The following is a 24,179-nucleotide window of genomic DNA, read 5'->3' as shown; positions in this document are numbered from 1 at the left end:
ATACTGTGTATATGTATAAGTCACATACATGTGTATATGTAATGTGTGCGCTACACAGATCTGTAATCCCACACACCTATACCTCAGTATGCCCGGGCACAGGCGGGGGCACAGCAGGGTCGGGGAGCTCTGTGGTGGTTAGTACATACTGTGTACATGTATAAGTCACACATACATGTGTGTATATAATGTGTGCGCTTTATATACACAGATCTGTAACCCCACACACCTATACCCCAGTATGCCCGGGCACAGCAGGGTCGGGGAGCTCTGTGGTGGTTAGTACATACTGTGTACATGTATAAGTCACACATACATGTGTGTATATATAATGTGTGCGCTTTATATACACAGATCTGTAACCCCACACACCTATACCTCAGTATGCCCGGGCACAGGCGGGGGCACAGCAGGGTCGGGGAGCTCTGTGGTGATTAGTACATACTGTGTACATGTATAAGTCACACATACATGTGTGTGTATATATAATGTGTGCGCTTTATACACACAGATCTGTAATCCCACACACCTATACCCCAGTATGCCCGGGCACAGGCGGGGGCACAGCAGGGTCGGGGAGCTCTGTGGTGGTTAGTACATACTGTGTACATGTATAAGTCACATACGTGTGTATATATAATGTGTGCGCTTTATATACACAGATCTGTAATCCCACACACCTATACCCCAGTATGCCCGGGCACAGCAGGGTCGGGGAGCTCTGTGGTGGTTAGTACATACTGTGTACATGTATAAGTCACACATACATGTGTATATATAATGTGTGTGCTTTATATACACAGATCTGTAATCCCACACACCTATACCCCAGTTTGCCCGGGCACAGGCGGGGGCACAGCAGGGTCGGGGAGCTCTGTGGTGATTAGTACATACTGTGTACATGTATAAGTCACATATACATGTGTGTGTATATATAATGTGTGCACTTTATATACACAGATCTGTAATCCCACACACATATACCTCAGTATGCCCGGGCACAGGCGGGGGCACAGCAGGGTCGGGGAGCTCTGTGGTGATTAGTACATACTGTGTATATGTATAAGTCACATACATGTGTATATGTAATGTGTGCGCTACACAGATCTGTAATCCCACACACCTATACCTCAGTATGCCCGGGCACAGGCGGGGGCACAGCAGGGTCGGGGAGCTCTGTGGTGGTTAGTACATACTGTGTACATGTATAAGTCACACATACATGTGTGTATATAATGTGTGCGCTTTATATACACAGATCTGTAACCCCACACACCTATACCCCAGTATGCCCGGGCACAGCAGGGTCGGGGAGCTCTGTGGTGGTTAGTACATACTGTGTACATGTAGTCACACATACATGTGTGTATATATAATGTGTGCGCTTTATATACACAGATCTGTAACCCCACACACCTATACCCCAGTATGCCCGGGCACAGGCGGGGGCACAGCAGGGTCGGGGAGCTCTTCCTGTGTATGCCGCCGTCTCACATCATGGCTGCCACCATGGCACCTCGTCACAGCTGAAACTTTGCCCGTGCTGCCCGCATTCCCATGCACACAAGTTGGCATGCCGGCCAGCACCCTGCCGTGTAACCCCTCGCGCGCCGGCCCACTCACCTTCCGAGAGGTCCTCTATGCATTCAAAGGTGATTTCAAACTGGAAAGGGTTATAGAAGGGCGAGGGGTTGTCCAGCACCACTACGTTGTTGACCTGGACCTTTGCCATATCTCGGGGCCGGCCCTGGCACTGCTCCGCAGACACTGGTGTGCAGCAGCCCGCACTCGGGCTCACTCCATGGACTCGGTACAATTTCCTAGTTTTCCCTGCTCACTTCACTCCGGCACATTCTGCTCTGTTGCTATAACAGCGTGCGCGCGGATTGGCTGCTCCCGAGCCCTCCCCTGACGCTAAAAGCTGCACGAAGGGAAAAGACGGGCTCCTCGTGAGCAGTGGAGCTGGGAAGGTTTCTCTGCGGCGCCCCCTGGCGGGCGGCCCACCACGCGCAGCCGTCAGGAGCAGCGGCTGTCGGTGTCCTGGTCACATGCTGCTCTCCGGCCGCAGCGCAGCCGGCCCCCCGTACATGGCCGGCAGCTCAGCCAGCACCTACATGCCTGCTCACTGCCACCGTGCTCCTCACAGCCAAGGGTTCATTACTGGAAGGAGTGACTCCCATTGGTTTCCATGTGATTTCACCTGGGGTGAAGCCTAGGAGAATATATACTGATGTGTGAGGAGGCTGCTGGTCTCCACTGGAGGGGACATGGAGTCTTATTTTACTTATAACCGGATAAATGCCCAACTCTGAACATATCTAGTAGTCGGCGGTGCCTTATTAACTCTCTGTTTGCCTTTGTCACTAATCACCACCCCTGAGCGATTACTCATCCATGATTATCATGTTACATGAAGCGACACGCCGGCCCCATCATCCAGGCCGATTACCGGGATTCATGGAGGAGCCTAGTATCGCTCTATAATCTCCCATGCCACTAGATGCATGCAGCAGCGTTTCATGGAAGATGGGATGCCTATGGGAACAGTGCATGGCACCATTGTCCAGTGCTGCCACCTTCCTAATGCTGGGCATACACAATACTGTGCAAAATATAATAATGCCTGCACAGGAATACCCACTGGTTACAGTGGGGGACATAAGTATTTGATACACTGCTGATTTTTCACATTTTCTCACCTACAAAGAATGGAGAGGTAAATCCAAGCAAAACACAGACTATATGGGCCACACTTCCACCATAAGCAAGATCCAAAGATCAAAAGGAAAGCATGAAGCAGCAATGAAGTAAAAAAAAGTTTACTTTATTAAATACACAAGAAACATATATTTAAAACCATGCATAAAAAGGTAAAAAGACCCCAAACACAGAGTTAGGTCCTCGGAGTAGTCACGGTATCATATGCTAATTCCAAAGTAGTAGTTTATAAACCCCCAGAGGTAGATGTCTATGCACTGTGGTGATGGAAATATACACCATTCAGAAGGAATATGGGTTCCTAAAGATTATAAAAATGTAAAGCAAATCTAAAGGGTTACAGCTATACGATCATGTCTAGAGATGGGCGAACCCGAACAGTAAAGTCCGTACTGACCACCTACTATTCGGGCACAGAGTTCACCAGGAAGTCCGTGTTACTGTTTGGGTTCGACTGCCCGAACACCGGGTGTCTGTTGCGCTGTAATGTGCATGACAGTGTGGTAAACAACGCTTCTGATCTGCAGTGAAATCCTCCCCGCCGGTCAGAGAGCCGCGGTTTCCACACTGTCAAAAGACGACCTGAGCGCACAGATGTGATCGGAGGTATAAAGTTTACCTCCGGTCACTGGTGTCAGCTGATGAAACTACAGCTCCCATCATCCAACACCTGCTGCCGCTAATAACACTGAGGGTATGTGCACACGTCAGGATTTCTTGCAGAAATTTCCTGAAGAAAACCGGAAATTTTCTGCAAGAAATCCACATGTTTCTTTTTGCGTTTTTTTCCCGTTTTTTTTAGCATTTTGCAAGCATAATTAGCTTGCAGAATGCTAAAGTTTTCCAAGCGATCTGTAGCATCGCTTGGAAAACTGATTGACAGGTTGGTCACACTTGTCAAACATAGTGTTTGACAAGTGTGACCAACTTTTTACTATAGATGCTGCCTATGCAGCATCAATAGTAAAAGATAAAATGTTAAAAATAATAAAAAAAAAATGGTTATACTCACCTTCCGCAAACATCTGATCTCCTCAGCGGCTTCCGTTCCTATAGATGGTGTGTGTGCAGGACCTTCGATGACGTCGCGGTCACGTGGCTGCGACGTCATCGCAGGTCCTTCACACACACCAGCTATAGGAATGGAAGTGGCAGCATGCACCGCTGAGAGGCGGGAACACTCCAGGGCCATCGAAGGTGAGTATATGACTATTTATTATTTTAATTCTTTTTTTTTTTTTTTTTACCAAATATATGGTGCCCAGTCCATGGAGGAGAGTCTCCTCTCCTCCACCCTGGGTACCAACCGCACATGATCTGCTTACTTCCCGCATGGTGGGCACAGCCCCGTGCGGGAAGTAAGCAGATCAATGCATTCCTAGGTGTGCAGAATCCCCGCAATTCCGCAAATTTAATGAACATGTTGCTTTTTTTTCCGAGATGCGATTTTTTCACGGAAAAAAATGCAACATTTGCACAAGAAATGCGGAATACACTTAAAATAATGGGAGGCATATGTAAGCGTTTTTTTCGCGTTTTTATCATGTTTTTATAGCGAAAAAACGCGAAAAATACTGAACGTGTGCACATGGCCTGAGAGCAGGAGTGGCAGATGAGAGTATTCATTAGCCGGGTCCTGTGCTGTAAATAAATTAAAAAAAAAGAATGGGTTCCCTTGTATTTTTTGATAACCAGCCAGGAAAAACTCACAGCTGGGGACTGCAAACATCAGCTGTCATCTTCAGCAAGGCTAGTTATCAAGAAAAGAAGGGAGGTGTATATTAGACACCTTTCCATTACTAATCCTATAGTTACATGGTAAATAAAGACACAACCAGAATAAAGTCCTTTATTAGAAATAAAACAAAACACAGTTTTACTTTAAAATAACAAACACAGTTCTACTCACCTAATTCCACTGAATTTCTCGTCTTCTGTAATAAAACAAAAATAAAAGAACAACCATATCGCCCACATATCTGTCGTTCTGTTCCACGCCGTAATCCATGCCTGGTGGATACACAGTTTTCAACAGTTTTTCCAAAGCCGCTGGACCCGAACATCCAGGTGTATGCCCATCTCTAGTCATGCCCAAAATAATAATTACTGTTTGTCCCATAATAACTCCTAAAGTGGAGAAAAACAGACTGTCAGTCATAACCTCATAGAAAAAAAGAATATGGAGCAACATAGCCCTGTGCATATCAAATACAAAACCAATTTGGAGAACCACACAAAAACTTCATAAAGGCATGAGTAAATACAAAGAAGTGTCAGAGTAGATCACCTCTGCTAGTACCAAACCACTCCAAGTAACGAAAGTAAGCAGGGGGTAATCCACAATAAATGTGGAAATGTTGTAAAGGATGGAGTCCAAGGTAAAATTATTATTATTATTATTATTATTATTAGGTAACTATGTACAGGTCAAAAAATCTGACCAGCCTAATAGGAATTGTGAGTGAAGCAGGTAGATGAGCCATACATGTCAAAATAGCAAAGGAACAATGAAAGGTACTCATCTGAACAACCTGGGTAGATGGGGGTTTGTTCCTAATTTTTTTTATACATGGTTTTAAATATGTTTCTTGTCTATTTAATAAAGTAAACTTTTTTTTTTTTTTTTTTTTTTTTAATCTATTTGCTGCTTCATGCTTCCTTTCGGTCTTTGGGTATTGATTAAAGAATGGAGAGGTCTAATTTTTTTTCTTCTTAGGTATACTTCAACTGTGAGAGACAGAATCTTACAATGGTTTTCTGGAGTTTTTTTTGATTCTTACATAATTTATTTGCCTTTTATGACATGAAATAAGTATTTGATACAGTAGAAAAACAGAACTTAATAGTTCGTACAGAAACCTTTGTTTGCAATTACAGAGGTGAGAAGTTTCCTGTAGTTCTTGACCAAGTTTACACCCACTGCAGCAGGGATTTTGGCCCACATCTCTATACCGATCTCCTCCAGATCTTTCAGATTTCGGGGCTGTTAGCGGGCAACATTGAGTTTCAGCTCCCTCCAAAGATTTTCTATTGGGTTCAGGTCTGGACACTGGCTAGGCCACTACAGGACCTTGAAATGCTTCTTACGGAGCCATGCCTTAGTTGCCCTGGCTGTGTGGTTTTTTTTTGTTTGTTTGTTTTTTTATGTCATTGTCATGCTGGAAGACCCAGCCACGACCCGTCTTCAATGCTCTTACTAAAGGTACCTTCACACTAAGCGCCTTTGCAGCGAGAACGACGACGATCCGTGATGTTGCAGCGTCCTGGATAGCGATCTCGTTGTGTTTGACACGCAGCAGCGATCTGGATCCCGCTGTGATATCGCTGGTCGGAGCTAGAAGTCCAGAACTTTATTTCGTCGCTGATCACCCGCTGTCCATCGCTGGATCGGCGTGTGTGACGCCGATCCAGCGATGTGTTCACTTGTAACCAGGGTAAATATCGGGTTACTAAGCGCAGGGCCGCGCTTAGTAACCCGATATTTACCCTGGTTACCATTGTAAAAGTAAAAAAAACAAAAGGCTTAGTAACCCGATGTTTACCCTGGTTACCAGGGGACTTCGCATAGTTGGTCGCTGGAGAGCTGTCTGTGTGACAGCTCTCCAGCGACCACACAGGTTTTTTTTCCAGTGTAAGACACCCCCCCAAAAGTAAGACATAGTGGGACTTTTGAGTGGTAAAAGAATGTAGGACGCTGTCTTACTATCGGGGAAACACGGTAGGTCACGTGCGGGCCTAACACTAATCCTGGGACTTAATGCTTTCACCTCTTTGTATCTGCTGCACCTTATCCTGATCCATTATTTATCCAGTACATTAAGTAGTCGAATGTGATACTTGTATGTATGTGCCTCTGTAGTGTGCGGTCTACCGACACATTTATACAATAGCGTGCGGACTACTCATTGCAAAAATAAATGAAGGACAAGCACTACCATGAGCTGTTAATGTGGACTATCGCCGTTCGTGCTTTTTTAGGGTTTCGGGGGCTTGTTCCATTCCAGCTCTAGTGCTGTGGTGGGGACCGTATGGGGTTGACTGCACATTTGACAATGCTCTCATGTGAAGGTCGTGCTAACGTAGACTGCAGGTTGTGAAATCATGTGTGTGCTGGAATAATATACTCCAAATTCTCTGTCCATCTGTTTCTTAGTTAATTTCCCTCCTCCAGAAAGGTAGTACTACAGTTAATTCTGTTGTAATTTATCCCACTTTTGTGGCATTAATTATAGTGAACTTGTTGGATGAGCTCGGTCGTCACCACCCACTTGTTAAAGAGTTGGCAGAAATGGCTGTGAACGGAGTAAAAAAGTGGTAAAACATTTTTCTTAATTTCCAGTTGTGCAAAAAGTTAGAAAAACTTTATTTTTTATTTGGTATCAGCACAACTGTAAAAGTCTGGTCTATCAAAATTATCAATATATAACATAATCCCATATGCTAAAGATAAGAAAAATTAAAATGCCTGGATTGAGTTTTATCACCCCCCCCCAAAAAAAAAATGCAGTGTAATGTGAACAAAACGCTATATGTACCCTAAGTTGGTGTCAATACACGTCTGCTTACCACACAAAAACATGCCTTTTGACAGATTCTTGGACTGAAAGACTTAAGGTACCTTCACACGAAGCGACGCTGCAGCGATAGCGACAACGATGCCGATCGCTGCAGCGTCGCTGTTTGGTCGCTGGAGAGCTGTCACACAGACCGCTCTCCAGCGACCAACGATGCCGAGGTCCCCGGGTAACCAGGGTAAACATCGGGTTGCTAAGCGCAGGACCGCGCTTAGTAACCCGATGTTTACCCTGGTTACCAGCGTAAAAGTAAAAAAAACAAACAGTACATACTCACCTGCGCGTCCCCCAGCGTCTGCTTCCTGACACTGACTGAGCTCCGGCCCTAACAGCAGAGCGGTGACGTCACCGCTGTGCTTTCACTTTCACTTTAGGGCCGGCGCTCAGTAAGTGTCAGGAAGCAGACGCTGGGGGACGCGCAGGTGAGTATGTACTGTTTGGTTTTTTTACTTTTACGCTGGTAACCAGGGTAAACATCGGGTTACTAAGCGCGGCCCTGCGCTTGGTAACCCGATGTTTACCCTGGTTACCAGTGTAAAACATCGCTGGTATCGTTGCTTTTGCTTTCAAACACAACAATACACGGCGATCGGACGACCAAATAAAGTTCTGGACTTTATTCAGCGATAAAACTATAATAATTTATTGAATATACCTAAAAGCACACAAACAAATAAGATAAATAACGCCCTATACAAATAGGTCAGCTAAGATGAACGAGCAGGGGTAAAAAAAAAACCCCCGATTGCCCTTTAAACACAAAAAATGCAGGATTTGAAAATATGACAGAAAATGTGATATACACTACTGACTTATAAGGGTGTATAGATAAACACAAAGTGTCCCTATAGGCTATGTATTGGCCCTAGAGATACATCTACCTAGATGCGGAGGTTGGCACCCTTAAGAAAGTCGAGAATGGCGCCCCCGCTCGTACGATGGCTCACCCTAGTCTCCTGGTTTATCCCTATAAGGGATAGAGTGAGAAATAGAACGCCAGGTGGCTGTAGGCAACTTGTAGGTATATAATAATATGTGTGGTGCCTTTTACATAGCGTCTCAGGCCCTCCCCTCCAATGTGCTGTAAGATCCAAGGATAGAGATATACATATACCACATGTAATGGGGAGATACACATCCGGAAAAACCTAAATCACAATGGACACCAGAAAAAGCGTGTACAAGCTAAGCACGCCACTCAGAAAAATACTGACCCAGCTGACCATAAAAAAATTTTTTATATATCACATAGATGATCGCATGATCCCATAAACGCCTGGAACAGATAGTTTGCAGATACCAATAAGATCAAGTTGAATCAATACATAAATGTACAGTGATGTTGTACTCATCTGTAATATACTGCAAATCGTCCAGACATCCTGGCTCATATGGATAGCTACACGGCGAGAAATACCTCACCGCTCCTCTCGACGCGTTTCCCCCACATGGTTGGGTTCATCAGGAGAGACTAAATAGACATATGGCAGCATAGATGGCTACAAAGAAATATAGGACTGGATGTCTGGACGATTTGCAGTATATTACAGATGAGTACAACATCACTGTACATTTATGTATTGATTCAACTTGATCTTATTGGTATCTGCAAACTATCTGTTCCAGGCGTTTATGGGATCATGCGATCATCTATGTGATATATAAAAAAATTTTTTATGGTCAGCTGGGTCAGTATTTTTCTGAGTGGCGTGCTTAGCTTGTACACGCTTTTTCTGGTGTCCATTGTGATTTAGGTTTTTCCGGATGTGTATCTCCCCATTACATGTGGTATATGTATATCTCTATCCTTGGATCTTACAGCACATTGGAGGGGAGGGCCTGAGACGCTATGTAAAAGGCACCACACATATTATTATATACCTACAAGTTGCCTACAGCCACCTGGCGTTCTATTTCTCACTCTATCCCTTATAGGGATAAACCAGGAGACTAGGGTGAGCCATCGTACGAGCGGGGGCGCCATTCTCGACTTTCTTAAGGGTGCCAACCTCCGCATCTAGGTAGATGTATCTCTAGGGCCAATACATAGCCTATAGGGACACTTTGTGTTTATCTATACACCCTTATAAGTCAGTAGTGTATATCACATTTTCTGTCATATTTTCAAATCCTGCATTTTTTGTGTTTAAAGGGCAATCGGGGGTTTTTTTTTTTTTACCCCTGCTCGTTCATCTTAGCTGACCTATTTGTATAGGGCGTTATTTATCTTATTTGTTTGTGTGCTTTTAGGTATATTCAATAAATTATTATAGTTTTATGGGGGGTCCTATTTTGTAAATCTGTCATTTTCCCTCAAGGTATATCCTAAATTTTGTTGTTAACTTTATTCAGCGACCAGCGACATCACAGCAGGATCCTGATCGCTGCTGCCTGTCAAACTAAACGATATCGCTAGCGAGGACGCTGCAACGTCACGGATCGCTAGCGATATCGTTACAAAGTCGTTTCGTGTGAAGGTACCTTTATGTCTAGGGTTCTAAAGAAAAATGGGGTCAGAAACCAAAATTTATTTTATTTAAGAGAAAAAAATATCAATGCAAGCCATAATTTTTGTGCTGATGAATACCGTAAAAGTAAAAAAACAATGGTGTGACAACACTTAATCAGAGAAGTTGGCTTGGAATCGTTGTATTTTGACCCTCTTTAGTTGAGTGTCAGTTTGACCACATTTTGCTGCTTATTTGCAGAGAGGTTATTTTTTATTTTTTATTTTTAAAGGATTGACTGTAACTGCGGTGAAGGATTCTGGTGAGTGGAATCTAGAAGCTGGAGCGCTGGTCCTGGCAGATGGGGGTCTTTGCTGCATTGATGAATTCAACAGCATTAAAGAGCACGATAGAACCAGTATCCATGAGGCAATGGAACAGCAGACCATAAGTGTGGCCAAAGCAGGGTAAAATCCTTTTAATAATAATTTAATGTAAAGATATTGATGGGAATTATTAACATTTAATATCCCATTTTTGCATTAATTTCTTTAATTTTTTTTCATTTAGTTATAGCAATAGTCAATTGTTATTTCCTTGGACCTGAGGGATTTTAACAATAATTCCTTTGACACTAGGTGATTATCTGAGAGTTTAAGAAATAATCTGCTGAAAATGTTATATTAAAATAAAAAAAAAAATCCCACTCTCAGTTGGTCCCTAGCAGACGTTATTTTCCTGTAACTCTTAGGGTTTCTTCAGACGAGTGTATAATATTGACTAATGGAATCCAATAGTTGAGTGCATCATGCACTATTCTCTTCAGAGCCTTGCCCATTCACGTCTATGGATGTACAAAATAAATCGGATCCTATACAGAACATCCATGTGGCATCTGATTTTTACGGATACTTTGCCATTATTACTTAGGAAACTGTATGTGGTCATGCACATTTTTAAAGGTAGATGTATGAAAATGGATATCGCAGGGATATAATAAACGGGCCCTTGATTGACAATGTTGGTGAAAATTGGCAGTTTTCTATATGAAACTCAGGCAATTTTTTTTTTTTTCATACATTCATCTGACCCTAGCCTTTGGACTGTGATTTGCTGCCACTAGCTATGATGCGGTACAAGATTTAATAGTTGTTTCTTTATAATGGTTTTAAAGCTAAGTACATTTCTTAAAGGGATTGTCCACTACTAGGACAACTCCTTCTTGAACTAAATGTTTGGCCCTGATAAAATAAAAAAAACCTATACTCTTCTCTCATGCCGGCACCATTCCAGGGATGTCAGCACTCGCGGTCCCTCGTGCGGTTGTTGTGACACATGGTGCCTGGTGCCCAATCAGCACTGGCGTCAGTGTCTCCGCCTTAGTAGGGATTGAACATGAAGAGGAAGTCCTCGCTGCAGCTGAGCTCTCACTTCCTCTTCATGTTTAGCTCATACTAAGGCGGAGACAGTGACGCCAGTGCTGGGCACCACGTGTCAGAATAACCCACAAGAGACCCGAGACAGCGAGTGCTGCCAACGCTGGAACAGTGTCAGCATGGTAGGTGAGTATAGGCTTTTTATTTTATCGGGGCCAAATACTTAGTTCAAGAAGGGGTTGTCCTAGCAGTGGAACAACCCATTTAAAGAATAAATTTTCTTTTCTTTTTTTTTTTTAAGAAATGAAACAAAACACCTTTCTAAATATAATTGATTTAACAAAAATTGCATAAATGCTTGCCTTGCAATGTTTGTGATTATGATATAGGAATCACTGACCTTCTGTGGAAAGTCACCAGCACTGCATAGCTCCACAGCACAGCTCATTTTCAGTGCTTCTGCAATCCTGTACTAGAGCGGAGGAGTGTCACAGGAGCTGCTCTTCCAGGTTGATTGATACATTGGATCAGTGTGCAGTGACAAACTCAGCTCTGTACTGCTCCTCTACATCCCCTCCAACGGCACCTCTTTAGATTCCCCCAGCCAGCAGAAGTTCCCTATAAAATCCTCCACTGCTTATATAAAAAAGTTTTTTTTTTTCTCATTAGTGTACACTCTGCACCCCATCTTGACTGAAAAAAAGAGATGTAGAAATTTTTGCAACTTTATTTAAAAAGAAAAATTGAAATATCACAGGGTCATAAGTATTCAGACCCTTTGCTCAGACACTCATATTTAAGTCACATTATGTCCATTTCCTTGTGATCCTCCTTGAGATGGTTATACTCCTTCATTGGATTCCAGCTGTGTTTAATTGAACTGATAGGACTTGATTTGTAAAGGCACACACCTGTCTGTATAAGACCTCACAGCTCACAGTGCATGTCAGACCAAATGAGAATCATGAGGTCAAAGGAACTGGCCAAGGAGCTCAGAGACAGAATTGTGGCAAGGCACAGATCTGGCCAAGGTTACAAAAGAGTTTCTGCAGTACTCAAGGTTCCTAAGAGGACAGTGGCCTCCATAATCCTTTAAATGGAAGAAGTTTGGGACCACCAGAAGTCTTCCTAGACCTGGCCATCCCAACAAATTGAGCAATCGTGGGAGAAGAGCCTTGGTGAGAGAGGTAAAGAACCACCCAAAGATCACTGTGGCTGAGCTCCAGAGATGCAGTAGGGAGATGGGAGAAAGTTCCACAAAGTCAACTATCACTGCAGCCCTCCACCAGTCGGGCCTTTATGGCAGAGTGGCCCAACGGAAGCCTCTCCTCAGTGCAAGACGTAATAAAGCCCGCATAGAGTTTGCTAAAAAACACATGAAGGACTCCCCGACTGAGAAATAAGATTCTCTGGTCTGATGAGACGAAGGTAGACGTTTTTGGTGATAATTCTAAGTGGTATGTGTGGAGAAAACCAGACACTGCTCATCACCTGCCCAATACAATCCCAACAGTGAAACATTGTGGTGGCAGCATCATGCTATGGGGGTGTTTTTCAGCTGCAGGCACAGGACGACTGGTTGCCATTGAAGGAAACATGAATGCGGCCAAGTACAGAGATATCCTGGATGAAAACCTCTTCCAGAGTGCTCTGGACCTCAGACTTGGCCAAAGGTTCACCTTCCAACAAGACAATGACCCTAAGCACACAGCTAAAATAACAAAGGAGTGGCTTCAGGACAACTCTGTGATCATTCTTGACTGGCCCAGCCAGACCCTTGACCTAAACCCAATTGAGCATCTCTGGAGAGACCTGAAAATGGGTGTCCACCAACATTCACCATGCAACCTGTCAGAACTGGAGAAGATCTGCAAGGAAGAACAGCAGAGGATCCCCAAATCCAGGTGTGAAAAACTTGTTGCATCATTCCCAAGAAGACTCATGGCTCTACTACCTGAAAAGTGTGATTCCACTCAATATTGAGCAAAGGGTCTGAATACTTATGACCATGTGATAAATTTTCTACATTTGTTTTTTTTTCAGTCAAGATGGTGGGCAGAGTGTACATTAATGAGAAAAAAAATGAACTTTTTTGAATTTACCAAATGGCTGCTATGAAACAGAGTGAAAAATTTTAAGGGGTCTGAACACTTTCCGAACCCACTATGTATGTGTGTGTATATATTAAAGAGGGAAAGATATGCACACACATAGATAATATAAAACTTCTACACATCCCTGTTAAAATGCCTTGTTTTTAAAAATTAAAAATCGGTTTGCATTCGGGCCAATGTTATTCTATCATTGTTCATCTGCGTTTTTTTTCCAGATCAGATCATGATCGAACTGGAAAAAAAATGTCATCATCCTGCGATTGTCATCGGAAATTAGATCGCATTTGGCAGTAGAAGTCCATGGCTGAAAAAGAAAAAATCGCACAACACTCGGACCAAGCGACTGCTGTCCGATTTTTACACACCGATGTCCTTTGAAATGCCAGCAGTTTGGCAGCCGTGTACAGTAAAATCACAGCAGAACCCGACAGGATGGAATAGATAGATCGCATAAAGTATATACACACAGAATAGATTGAAAGATGTCAGTGACATATACAATTAGTACAGTGGAGCTTCTCAGTCTATTAATATCAGCTCACAGCTGTATACTTAGCCTTTACTGACTGTTAAAATGGGGAACACCAGCAAAAAAATGACGTAGGGTCCCCCTATAATTAATAACCAGCAAAGGCTAAGCTAGGCTAAAAACATCACCTCTCAGCTGCTCCAGAAAAGTACATCTGTAAGATGTGCCAATTATGGCACTTAGCCTCGCTCTTCCCACTTGCCGTGATGCAGTTGCAAGTGGGATAATAGGTGAGGGGGTTGATGTCACCTTGGTATTGTCAGGTGACATCAAGCCCAGAGGTTAGTTACTAACCCCATAGTCATATTGCATAAAAAACACACGCAGAATAAAGTCCTTTAATTGAAAGAATGACACACTCCTTTAATCAATCTTACTTAAACCATACTTACGATATTGCCCATTCCAGTGAATCCATTGTCCCCTGTAAGAGAACTCTCTTTAAATAAAAGGCCCAGACTGGGGAACACCTACCTCTTTGACAGAGAAATTCATGAGTGTCGGTGCTCTGCGGAACAGTTGCGCGCCTTCTCCCTATGGTCACCCCACTGCCTCTTCCTGCTTGTTTCGGTGCTGCCGATTACTCCCCCCCTCTTCCCAGGTTGGGTCTGTGAGTCTGTCATCCACCACCTCTTCTTCCACCGCTGCACCCTTGTCCTCTTGACTTGGTCACTTAAAAATCTGACTTATGTTCAACTGTCTCTCATCATCACCTTCTTCCTTAGACAAAATTTGCCGTTCCCCACCGTCCTCTTCTTGTGGCCATGGCTGGCCTAAACTTTGTGCATCACTAAACAGCATGTCTTCCTGTCCCGCTTGGAGCATGCAGGTTAATAGGCCACAGTGAAGAAATTACCATATATACTCGAGTATAAGCCGAGATTTTCAGCCCACTTTTTTGGGCTGAAATTGCCCCTCTCGGCTTATACTCGAGTCATACCGGGGGTCGGCAGGGGAGGGGGAGCGGGGGCTGTCTAAAAATACTCACCTAGTCCAGGCGCGGTCCCTGCTTCCCCAGCGCCGGCAGCAGCAGCTTCAGCTTCTTCCTGTATTCAGCGGTCACATGGTCCCGCTCATTACAGTAAATGAATATTCGGCTCCACCTCCCATAGGGGTGGAGCCGCCTATTCATTACTGTAATCAGCGGTACCATGTGACCGCTGAGTACAGGATGAAGCGCTGCGGCGTCGGAGAAGCAGGATCTACACAGCGGCAGGACTAGGTGAGTATACGGGGAGGGGAGCGCTGCACTGCGCGATAGTCACCTGCTCCTCGTTCCGGGCGCCGATCTGTCTCCAGCAGTGACGCTGAGGTCAGAGAGCGCGGTGACGTGGTCAGTGCGCGCCCTCTGCTGAACGTCAGTGCTAGAGACAGATCGGCGCCCGGAACGAGGAGAGGTGACTATTGAAAGTGCGGGGGCCTGAGCGACGGAGAGGTGAGTATGTGATTTATTTTTTTTATCGCAGCAAATGGGGCAAGTGTCTGTATGGAGCATCTATGGGGCCATAACGTTCCTGCAGCACTATATGGGGCCATAACATTCCTGCAGCACTATATGGGGGCCATAACGTTCCTGCAGCACTATATGGGGCCATAACATTCCTGCAGCACTATATGGGGCCATAACATTCCTGCAGCACTATATGGGGCCATAACATTCCTGCAGCACTATATGGGGGCCATAACGTTCCTGGAGCACTATATGGGGGCCATAACATTCCTGCAGCACTATATGGGGGCCATAACATTCCTGCAGCACTATATGGGGCCATAACGTTCCTGCAGCACTATATGGGGCCATAACATTCCTGCAGCACTATATGGGGGCCATAACATTCCTGCAGCACTATGTGGGGCCATAACATTCCTGCAGCACTATATGGGGCCATAACATTCCTGCAGCACTATATGGGGCCATAACATTCCTGCAGAACTATATGGGGCCATAACATTCCTGCAGCACTATATGGGGCCATAACATTCCTGCAGCACTATATGGGGGCCATAACGTTCCTGGAGCACTATATGGGGGCCATAACATTCCTGCAGCACTATATGGGGGCCATAACATTCCTGCAGCACTATATGGGGCCATAACGTTCCTGCAGCACTATATGGGGCCATAACATTCCTGCAGCACTATATGGGGGCCATAACATTCCTGCAGCACTATGTGGGGCCATAACATTCCTGCAGCACTATATGGGGGCCATAACGTTCCTGGAGCACTATATGGGGGCCATAACGTTCCTGGAGCACTATATGGGGGCCATAACATTCCTGCAGCACTATATGGGGGCCATAACATTCCTGCAGCACTATATGGGGCCATAACGTTCCTGCAGCACTATATGGGGCCATAACATTCCTGCAGCACTATATGGGGGCCATAACATTCCTGCAGCACTATGTGGGGCCATAACATTCCTGCAGCACTATATGGGGCCATAACATTCCTGCAGCACTATATGGGGCCATAACATTCCTGCAGATCTATATGGGGCCATAACATTCCTGCAGCACTATATGGGGGCCATAACGTTCCTGCAGCACTATATGGGGCCATAACATTCCTGCAGCACTATATGGGGCCATAACATTCCTGCAGCACTATATGGGGCCATAACATTCCTGCAGCACTATATGGGGCCATAACATTCCTGCAGCACTATATGGGGCCATAACATTCCTGCAGCACTATATGGGGGCCATAACGTTCCTGCAGCACTATATGGGTCCATAACGTTCCTGCAGCACTATATGGGGCCATAACGTTCCTGCAGCACTATATGGGGCCATAACATTCCTGCAGCACTATATGGGGCCATAACGTTTCTGCAGCACTATATGGGGCCATAACGTTTCTGCAGCACTATATGGGGCCATAACGTTTCTGCAGCACTATATAGGGGCATAATGTTTGTGCAGCACTATATGGGGCAAGTGTCTGTATGGGGCCATAACTAACGTTTGTAGGGCACTACGGCATATGGGGCAAGTGTCTGTATGGAGCATCTTATAGGGCCATAACGTTTGTGCAGCACTATAAGGGGCAAATATCTTTATAGAGCATCTTATGGGGCCATAATCAGCATTTGTGCAGCATTATATTGGGCAAATGTGTCTATGGAGCATCTTATGGGGCCTTTATTAACCTTTATGCAGGATTATATGGGGCATATTTTAATATGGAACATCTTATGGGGCCATAATGAACAGTATGGAGCATTATATGGGGCTCCTGATTCAATATGGATATTCAAAGACACTTAACCTACTGATGTCTCAATTAATTTTACTTTTATTGGTATCTATTATTACATTTGACATTTACCGGTAGCTGCTGCATTTTCCCCCCTAGGCTTATACTCGAGTCAATAAGTTTTCCCAGTTTTTTGTGGCAAAATTAGGGGGGTCGGCTTATACTCGAGTATATACGGTATGTTGTAAAGAGCTCCTTGGAGTTTCCTAGCTTGGAATCACTAGTCTCCGGGGACTCAACATGGTGGGAGGAATGAGTATCAGGGTAAGAATTAAGTGATCCAGGCTGTTGACTGATGAGACTGGATCGTGTGGAACACTGCGTGGTGCTGCCAAACATGCTTGAAGCATTATCTGCTATCCAACCGACCACCTGTTAACACTGCTCTGACTTCAGAAGTGGTGTACCGTGCCTCCCTTCCATAGTGGGACAGGAACCTTTCTGTCGTTGATGGGTGTGTTTCTTGTGCTCCAGCAACAGGTGTAGTCGCACCTGCCCCACGTACTCTGCGTCTGTGTGCAACATCTTCAGCACTTCCCAGTCCTTTACCACACGCCTTACACATATTATGTAATTGCTAGGCCTCTTGAAACCAAGTTTATTTTTAATGAAAAAAAGGGTCACTTTCAGAAGTCAAAGGTTTTTTTTGGAGTTTAAAACCACCGTTCTGTAACACAAAGCACGTAAAAGTGTTTGGATGACCAATTCAATCCAGAAAAATTTTTCAACCCTGCGTCATCAGCAAGCTGAATGAAATCTTGTAGTATCGCCGGCTGCGCAGTTGCACTTTGCTCTGCCCTACTGAAGGACAAAGGGCATCAATGCGCATGCAAATGTAATAATTTGTGAACATCAGAAAACATCAGAAAAAGGTGGTGGCATTTGTTGGGATTTTAACAAACTGGTGACAGGTTCCCAATGAGGAGATTGTTCTTGTTTCTTTATGCACTTTGCTGTCATCTTCTTGAATACAATCTGACATAGTCAGAGCTGTACATCTCTACCTGTTTTTCATAGCTCCATTTGGACGTTTGTTACCTTGTTGGTCATCCCTGTATGCTCTTGCAGAGGTCGGACCTCTAGGGTGTCCCTGACAGGTTACAGCTTACCCCCTCTATGTTGTAGAATCCTCCTGGGTTAGGCTACTTTCACACTAGCGTTTTTGGCTGCACGTCGCAATGCGTCGTTTAGGAGAAAAAAACGCAAAGTTGTCTACAGGATGCGTTTTTTCCCCATAGACTAACATTACCGACGCATTGCGACGTATAGCCACACATCGCAACGTCGGGCCGACGCAGCGCGACGGCCCCGTACCGACGCTAGTGTGAAAGCAGCCTTAAGCTGGAGTCACACTAAACGACTTACCAACGATCACGACCAGCGATGCGACCTGGCCGTGATCGTTGGTAAGTCGTTGTGGTGTCGCTGGGGAGCTGTCACACAGACAGCTCCCTCCAGCGACTAACGATCAGGGGAACGACTTCGGCATCGTTGAAACTGTCTTCAACGATGCCGAAGTCCCCCTGCAGCACCCGGGTAACCAGGGTAAACATCGGGTTACTAAGTGCAGGGCCGCGCTTAGTAACCCGATATTTACCCTGGTTACCATTCTAAAAGTAAAAAAAAAAAAACACTACATACTTACATTCTGATGTCTGTCACGTCCCCCGCCGGCATCCACAGGGTTAAAACTGCTTTCGGCAAGAGCGCTGCTACTGCACGCGCTCTTGCCGAAAGCTTCCCTGCACTGAATGTGTCAGCGCCGGCAGTAACAGCGGTGACGTCACCGCTGTGCTCTGCTTTACGGCCGGCGCTGACAGTCAGTGCAGGGAAGCTCTCGGCAGCAGCGCGTGCATTAGCAGCGCTCCTGCCGAAAGCAGTTTTAACCCTGTGGACGCCAGGGGACGTGACAGACATCAGAATGTGAGTATGTACTGTTTTTTTTTTTTTTTTTACTTTTATAATGGTAACCAGGGTAAATATCGGGTTACGAGATCGTTAGCGGGATCGTTGCTACGTCACCAAAAGCGTGACGTTGCAACGATATCGTTAACGATATCGTTATGTGTGACTCAGCCTTTATACCCCTTAGGCATCTGTTCTTCTAATCTATAGGGCTGCTATTTTATCTACAGTGCACATCTTTGTGGCGTTCTTATCTTTGTTTATAGGGATGCAAGTCTTAGCAGAAGGGTACTACAAATGGCCGTTGGTCACGTGGTAACCTGAAAAATTCTTATTTCTCCTTCTTGATAGAGGAAAGATATATATATCTTGGCCAGTAGATAGAAAAACATTTAGAATTGAGAGTCCTCAGTGGTTGATACCTTTTAATGGCTAACTGAAAAGATGGTAACAAATTGCAAGCTGTCCCTAATTTATAACTAACCAGCTCCCATAATCCCGCTGTCCTCTCCCTGCACTGGGGGCCTATAAATTTAGATTCATTCTTAGGAGACAACGCAAGTGTGGGGTCTTACGCATTCAGCAAAGCATCGCATTAGGTAAGCATCAAGTTATAGCAGTTATTCCATGGCAGTTAGTCAGGGCAGGAGTCAGGTAACCCACACTTTGCTCTCCCTTCTATCCATGTGCTTTATTCCTATGCTCCCTTGCAATCCACATCCACCGCCCAATCCCCCCTCCATCACGACTCATATACATCATCTCCTCACTCCTTCCCTCTCCCATGTACCGCTCCCATGCACTTCTCACCTTCCTGAAAAACCTCAGTCCCTCTTGCCAAAACACACTGCACAAAATAACTTCTTACAATTCCAAAAACGTCTTGCTTTTTATCTTCCTACTCCTACTGATTTCGGGAGACATCTCCCCCAACCCCGGTCCACCATCCCACAACCTCAACTGCTACCCTACCTCACATCAAAACCATTCTAACCTTATTAATATTACTTGCACTCCCTCATCTCCTTCTTTTAATTGTGCCCTTTGGAATCCACGGTCTGTATGTAACAAGCTTCCTTTCCTGCACAACTACTTTCTGAACAACTCTCTAAATTTATTGGCCCTCACTGAAACCTGGATCCTGGATTCTGACACGGTCTCCCCTGCTGCCATTTCCCATGGTGGCCTACCATTCTCCCTTTCCCTGAGACCTACAAACAGACCTGGTGGTGGAGTCAGCATACTCCTCTCCCCACAATGCACCTTCTAGGTCATCCCACCAACTCCATCACTCTCATTCCCTTCTTTTGAGGTCCACACCATCAGGCTCTTCCGTCCCCTCTCCCTCAGAGTAGCGGTCATATACCGGCCCCCAGGCTCGCCCACCCACTTCCTGGACCATTTCTCTGCCTGGCTGCCGCACTTCATGTCCTCAGAACTCCCAACCCTTATCCTGGGGGACTTCAACATCCCCATAAACAGCCCCACTTCTACATCTGCATCCCAGCTTCTATCACTAACCACTTCGCTCGGCCTCTCACAACTCTCAACCTCTGAGACACACAAGGACGGTAACACCCTTGACCTGGTCTTTGTCCGGCTGTGTTCAATCTCCTACCTAAATAACTCACTGCTCCCCCTCTCTGACCACAACATTCTCTCCTTCATGCTTACAAATCCTCGCTCACCCCAGCACCCTCCTACCTACCATTCAGTCAGAAATCTACAAACCATTAACCCTCATACACTTTCAGACTCCTTACACTCATCACTGTCCCCAATCTCCTCTTTTTCCTGTCCTGATCTGGCGGTACATCACTACAATGACACTCTTAGAAGCACCCTGGACCAAGTAGCTCCCCTCACCATCAGATCCTCCAAACACAGAGTAAAACAGCCCTGGCTCACATTGCAAAACAGATTTCTCCAGCGATGCTCTAGGAGTGCTGAACGCTTATGGAGGAAAACTCGCTCACCAGAAGACTTCATACACTTCAAATTTATGTTAAAAACCTATAACTCTGCCCTTCACATCGTCAAACAGACCTACTTCACTACTCTGATCTCCTCACAATCCAACAACCCCAAGAAACTTTTTGACACCTTTCACTCCCTCCTCAGGCCAAAAGCTCAAGCCCCTATCACAGACATTTGGGCTGATGACCTGGCCTCCCACTTTATAGAGAAAATAGACAATATCCATCAGGAAATCCGCTCCCAATCACCAAGTTCAGTGACTCCCATCCCCCCCTGCATCTCCCCTGGCTCACTCTCCGCATTTGATCCCATCACAGAAGAAGTCTCCAGGCTCCTCTCTTCTTCTCGTCCGACTACATGCACTACCGACCCCATTCCCTCACATCTCCTCCACTCTCTCTCTCCAGTCGTCACTACTCACCTAACTACAATCTTTAATCTCTCACTCTCCTCAGGCATTTTCCCGTCCTCCTTCAAACACTCTATCATTACCACGTTACTAAAGAAACCCACCCTCGACCCATCCTGCACAAACAACTACAGACCGGTCTCCAATCTCCCCTTCATCTCTAAACACTTGGAGCGCCTAGTCTACTCCCGCCTTACCCGTTACCTCTCCATTCACTCCCTCGTAGACCCTTCACAGTCCGGCTTCCGCCCCCTACACTCGACAGAAACTGCACTCATCAAAGTGACCAATGACCTTCTGACAGCAAAATGTAACGGTGACCACTCTCTGCTCATTTTTCTCGATCTTTCTGCAGCTTTCGACACTGTTGACCACCCTCTCCTACTCTCTAGGCTCCAGTCACTTGGCATTAAGGACACTGATCTCTCCTGGTTCTCCTCCTATCTTTCTGACCGCTCCTTCAGTGTTCTGCTCTCTGGCTCCACTTCATCTCCTCTTCCACTCACTGTCGGGGTACCCCAGGGCTCAGTCCTTGGCCCCCTTCTCTTCTCCCTCTACACGGCCCCAATTGGACAGACCATCAGCAGATTTGGCTTTCAGTACCATCTTTATGCCGACGACACACAACTATACACGTCATCCCCTGGCCTTACTCCTGAGGTACTACAGAACACCACTGACTATCTGTCCGCAGTCTTCAACATCATGTCCGCTCTCTATCTGAAACTCAACCTCTCCAAAACTGAACTTCTTCTGCTCCCACCATCTACTAACCTCCCTAAACCTGACGTTTCCCTCTCCGTGGGTGTCACCATAATAACACCCTGGCAGCAGGCACACTGTCTGGGTGTTATGTTATGTTTGACTCCGATCTCTCCTTCACATCCCATATACAATCTCTTGCCCGCTCATGCCGCTTACACCTAAAGAACATCTCTAGAATCCGCCCTTTTCTCACTATAGAAACAACAAAAACCCTCACTGTCTCCCTGATCCACTCCCGCCTGGACTACTACAACTCTCTATTAATTGGCCTCCCCCTCACTCGACTTTCCCCTCTCCAGTCTATCCTTAATGCAGCAGCCAGGGTCGTCTAGCTAGCTAATCGTTACTCAAACGCGTCCGCTCTTCGCCAGTCATTACACTGGCTGCCCATTCATTACAGGATACAATTCAAAGTACCGTATATACTCGAGTATAAGCCGACCCGAGTATAAGCCGACCCCCCTAATTTTGCCACAAAAAACTGGGAAAACTTATTGACTCGAGTATAAGCCTAGGGTGGAAAATGCAGCAGGTACCGGTGAATTTCAAAATTAAAAATAGATACTCCATACCGTTCATTATGGCCCCATAGATGCTCCACATAAAGCTGTGCCACATATAATGCTCTGCACCATTGCCCCATAGATACTCCACATAAAGCTGTGCCATATATACAATGCTCTGCACCGTTGCCCCATAGCTGTGCCATATATATAATGCTCTGCACCGTTGCCCCATAGCTGTGCCATATAGTGCTCTGCACCGTTGCCCCATAGCTGTGCCATATATATAATGCTCTGCACCATTGCCCCATAGCTGTGCCATATAGTGCTCTGCACCGTTGTCCCATAGCTGTGCCATATAGTGCTCTGCACCGTTGCCCCATAGCTGTGCCATATAGTGCTCTGCACCGTTGCCCCATAGCTGTGCCATATAGTGCTCTGCACCGTTGCCCCATAGCTGTGCCATATAGTGCTCTGCACCGTTGCCCCATAGCTGTGCCATATAGTGCTCTGCACCGTTGCCCCATAGCTGTGCCATACAGTGCTGTGCACCATTGCCCCATAGCTGTGCCATACAGTGCTCTGCACCGTTGCCCCATAGCTGTGCCATATAGTGCTCTGCACCATTATTGCCCCATAGCTGTGCCATATAGTGCTCTGCACCGTTGCCCCATAGCTGTGCCATATAGTGCTCTGCACCATTATTGCCCCATAGCTGTGCCATATAGTGCTCTGCACCATTGCCCCATAGCTGTGCCATACAGTGCTCTGCACCATTGCCCCATAGCTGTGCCATATAGTGCTCTGCACCATTGCCCCATAGCTGTGCCATATAGTGCTCTGCACCGTTGCCCCATAGCTGTGCCATATAGTGCTCTGCACCGTTGCCCCATAGCTGTGCCATATAGTGCTCTGCACCTTTGCCCCATAGCTGTGCCATATAGTGCTCTGCACCGTTGCCCCATAGCTGTGCCATATAGTGCTCTGCACCATTGCCCCATAGCTGTGCCATATAGTGCTCTGCACCGTTGCCCCATAGCTGTGCCATATAGTGCTCTGCACCATTATTGCCCCATAGCTGTGCCATATAGTGCTCTGCACCATTGCCCCATAGCTGTGCCATACAGTGCTCTGCACCATTGCCCCATAGCTGTGCCATACAGTGCTCTGCACCATTGCCCCATAGCTGTGCCATATAGTGCTCTGCACCGTTGCCCCATAGCTGTGCCATATAGTGCTCTGCACCGTTGCCCCATAGCTGTGCCATATAGTGCTCTGCACCTTTGCCCCATAGCTGTGCCATATAGTGCTCTGCACCGTTGCCCCATAGCTGTGCCATATAGTGCTCTGCACCATTGCCCCATAGCTGTGCCATATAGTGCTCTGCACCGTTGCCCCATAGCTGTGCCATATAGTGCTCTGCACCTTTGCCCCATAGCTGTGCCATATAGTGCTCTGCACCGTTGTCCCATAGCTGTGCCATATAGTGCTCTGCACCATTGCCCCATAGCTGTGCCATATAGTTCTCTGCACCGTCCAATATTGCCCCATAGCTGCTGCTGCAATAAAAAAAAAAAAAAACACATACTCACCTCTCTTG

General features: G+C 45.8%; 2 protein-coding genes across 3 annotated transcripts in view; one reads left to right on the top strand and one right to left on the bottom strand.

Annotated features, from left to right (window-relative positions):
* ASF1A (anti-silencing function 1A histone chaperone) overlaps positions 1-1,879 on the bottom strand; it is a 36,789-nt gene extending 34,910 nt beyond the window's left edge. Inside the window, exon 1 of the mRNA XM_077289540.1 lies at positions 1,624-1,879. Coding sequence (XP_077145655.1) covers positions 1,624-1,732 — 109 coding nt within the window. The 5' untranslated portion in view covers positions 1,733-1,879. The remainder of the gene's footprint in view (positions 1-1,623) is intronic.
* The window catches only part of MCM9 (minichromosome maintenance 9 homologous recombination repair factor), a 101,093-nt gene that overhangs the window by 46,969 nt on the left and 29,945 nt on the right, over positions 1-24,179 (top strand). For both annotated transcript variants that reach the window (XM_077289537.1, XM_077289539.1), the window contains exon 8: positions 10,032-10,206. In XM_077289537.1, coding sequence (XP_077145652.1) covers positions 10,032-10,206 — 175 coding nt within the window. The remainder of the gene's footprint in view (positions 1-10,031; positions 10,207-24,179) is intronic.

This window comes from Ranitomeya variabilis, chromosome 2 (genome assembly GCF_051348905.1).
Source record: "Ranitomeya variabilis isolate aRanVar5 chromosome 2, aRanVar5.hap1, whole genome shotgun sequence".
Lineage (NCBI taxonomy): Eukaryota > Metazoa > Chordata > Amphibia > Anura > Dendrobatidae > Ranitomeya > Ranitomeya variabilis.
The sequence above is the reverse complement of the archived record's forward strand: the minus strand, read 5'-3'. Positions and strand labels throughout refer to the sequence as shown.